The 3,126-nt window shown below is 39.7% G+C and overlaps 1 protein-coding gene across 1 annotated transcript in view; it reads left to right on the top strand.

The window, feature by feature from the left end:
* The window catches only part of CXCL9 (C-X-C motif chemokine ligand 9), a 10,462-nt gene extending 9,039 nt beyond the window's left edge, over positions 1-1,423 (top strand). Inside the window, exon 4 of the mRNA XM_007949059.1 lies at positions 1,319-1,423. Within this exon, the coding sequence (XP_007947250.1) occupies positions 1,319-1,423 (105 nt within the window). The remainder of the gene's footprint in view (positions 1-1,318) is intronic.
* The last annotated feature ends 1,703 nt before the right edge of the window (positions 1,424-3,126 follow it).

Here is a 3,126-nt window from a genome sequence, read left to right as displayed (position 1 = left end):
ATGGCTTGTGTCAGGCGCACCTTAGTCCTCAAGGAGATATCCTTGCTCCTCAGCACTTGAAACAGTTCCTTCGCAGTTGACTTTCCCAATGCTACACGTTAGCAAATATGCCAACAATTAATTATGGTACATCATGATAAATATAAAATAAAGATATGTACAATAATCTCAAAGATTACTGAAGAAGAAGTAATTTGCCTGGGAGGCAGGGAGAAAAGGATTCTCAGATCAGGTGATGTTTGAATTGGGTCTTGAAAGACAAGTTGATCACTGGGTGAATGACAGCATGAACAAAAGGGTAGACTCATGAAAGAGCTTGCTGTGTTCAGGGATACTCAAGTAATGTGGCTGGACTTTGTATGGAGGGAATAAAGGGATTGAAAGGATGTACTAATTTCCTAGAGCTATTATGATAAAATACCACAAAATGGATGGCTTTAAAAAATGGAAATTTATTGTTTCACAGTTTTGGAGGCTTGAAGTCCAAATTCAGAGCTTTCTCTTTCTTCTGTAAGGGAAGATGCATCCTGTTTCTTCCAGCTTCTAGTAGCCCCAGGCATTTCTTAGCATTGCTTGGCTGCTAGATGCATCTTCATATTGCCACCTTCTCCCTGTGTCTCTGTTTCTGTGTCTCTTCTCCTATGTTACAAGGACACCAGTCATATAAGATTAAGACTCACCTACTCTGTATGACCTCACATTAACTTAACTGATAACACCTTCAGGACCTTATTTCCAAACAAAAGCACATTCACAGGTATCAGGGGTTAGGACTTCAACACATCTTTTTGGAGGACACATTTCAATACATAATGAAGTAGAAAAGTATATCAGGACCAGAGGGGAAAGAGTCCTATATGGCATGCTAAGGAATTGTCACAAAAAGGGCCATGGAGTATGTTTTTAGAAGTTTGGGTTCTGGCATCCGGCAGACTTGTGTTTCTGTCACATACTAACTATGTAACTTTGGGAAAGTCATTCTCTCTAAGCCACAGTCTCCTCAGATATAAAAAGTGGATGATAAAAGTGCCAATCTCAGAAGGTTGTAGCTGGAGCAAGGAAGTGGTAAGCAAGGTTGGGGTGAGGGTAATAATTAGCAGAATAGAAGCAAGACCTGGAAGGCTGCTGCCTCTTCTTCAGAGTGAGAAAGATAGAATCAAAAGGAGTCTCTGAGAGTAAAGCAACTTTAACCAGTCAAGAGGATAAAGAAAAGCTACAATCAGGAGAGTCCAAATGTAGGTCTCCAGATGTAACATATAAAGGAAAAACATTAAGATAAAAAATTATTATTGTTTTTTTCTTCTCTCTCTTCTCACAGGTCAGCCAAAAGAAAAAGCAAAACAAAGGCGGAAAACATCAAAAAATCAAGAAAGTTAAAAAAGTTAGGAAATTTCGGCAGCAGCACCATAAGAAGCCTACATAAGAGGACACTTTACCACCAAGTATTTTGTATTAAAATTTGTTTTAATTGTAATGAGATAATTCCTAAAAAGGAATGCATCCAGTGCACACGCTTGTTGATTTGACTAGAAGATTTTAAATCATTATTGTGTACTTGTAACCAAAGCTACAAAGTTCCTTTTAAAATCCAAATGTTAAGAATTGTTAGGTCTTCTACCCTCAACCAACTGAATTTTATTATGCTTAAGACCATACTTTTAGTGACACCCACACCTGGACAAATGCTCACACAATCTCATCCCACACACAACAGCTGCGTGGGAAAGCAGCCCTAGGCTTCCTAGGGCTCAGACTGCAGCCTCCAGAGAATGTTCTGAGGCATTCGTCAGCAAGCTCCAGGCCACACAGTTTGGGAATGAGCTGGACCTCACCAAGCTGATGTAGCATCAGCATCTGTGTTTCAATCAGTCTACAGGCCTCATATAAAACGTGTTTGAGAGATTGTTGTTTCTGAGGACCACCACTGGGGATCACTATCATTTGTCTTTCAAAACCTTTTATCTGGCTTTTGAGATCCTCCATAATGTGACTCCATCTTGCCTTTCCAGGCTGACCACTTTATTTCTTACTGTGCACCTTTGCTTCGGTAAGCCAGTTCTTTTCCATCCTGCCACAATTCAATACCTGCTTCCTCTCCACCACGCATGCCATGATCATTCAGTCACGTGGGTCTATTCCTTTCTTACCTGTCCCCAACACTGCCATACAAATGCCTTCCTCTAGCCACTCATCCTCACTTGACCCAGTCTTCAAGGCTCAGTTCAAATACTGCCTCCTAAATAAAACCTTTCTGGACATTTTAATTATCTTAAAACTCCTGTTTCACTTGTGATCAGAACCACTGGTAAGCACTTAATTGTTAAGGAATTGATCTTTGTGTTTATTCTATCTCTCCAACCAGATTAAAGGTCAGGGGCCACACTGAATTTCCCTGAATCTGCCCAGTACCAAATACACTGTGGACCCAGGTTTTGAATAATTTCTTAATTGAAGTTGCACCAAGTAGGAGGGCAACCAGATTGTCTCATCAGAGCAGGGGATGGTTATTTACTGGCTACCCACAATCTCTAACCCCTGATAAACTTTTTAACTCATATCTTCACCTCAGGGACCAGAGGTGATGCAATATCTTCATTTTATTATGACAGGATGTTCTTTTGGCCTCTCTAACAAATAAGAAGCACATGTTTAAAATACTTGTGGATATTCCGGATATATTCATAAAATATCAAAGATACCTAAAATCCTAGAATCTTACAATGGGAAAGGAGCTTTAGAGATCATTCATTGTCTGACCTTTCCCTACCCAATATAAAAATTCCTTCAGTACCATTCCTGACAAATTTTAGCTTGTATGATCTAACGAGACAGGCACCAAAACCTTTTGAAAATTTATTTCAGGCAAATATTAATTTCATTGTCCGGTTAACTTGTTTCAGAGTTTGAAAGAATTGTGATTATCAGTTACCACATCAGCTCTCATGGAGCAAGGGGACAGAAAGATACCAAGATCTGGAAGCATGGTGGATGCCGAGTGAACCCCTGTAGGCTTTGGTTAATTGTGTAAGGAGAGGATGTCATTGGCTTGAACTTACACCTATACCTACTTTCCCAAATTTTGTCACTCTTCACTCAAGTTCCAGAATATTTTGAGTGCTTCTCAAT

This window comes from Orycteropus afer, unplaced genomic scaffold, assembly GCF_000298275.1.
Source record: "Orycteropus afer afer isolate SDZICR_OR568_19922 unplaced genomic scaffold, OryAfe1.0 scaffold00235, whole genome shotgun sequence".
NCBI lineage: Eukaryota > Metazoa > Chordata > Mammalia > Tubulidentata > Orycteropodidae > Orycteropus > Orycteropus afer.
This window is presented reverse-complemented; position numbering and strand designations above follow the sequence as displayed.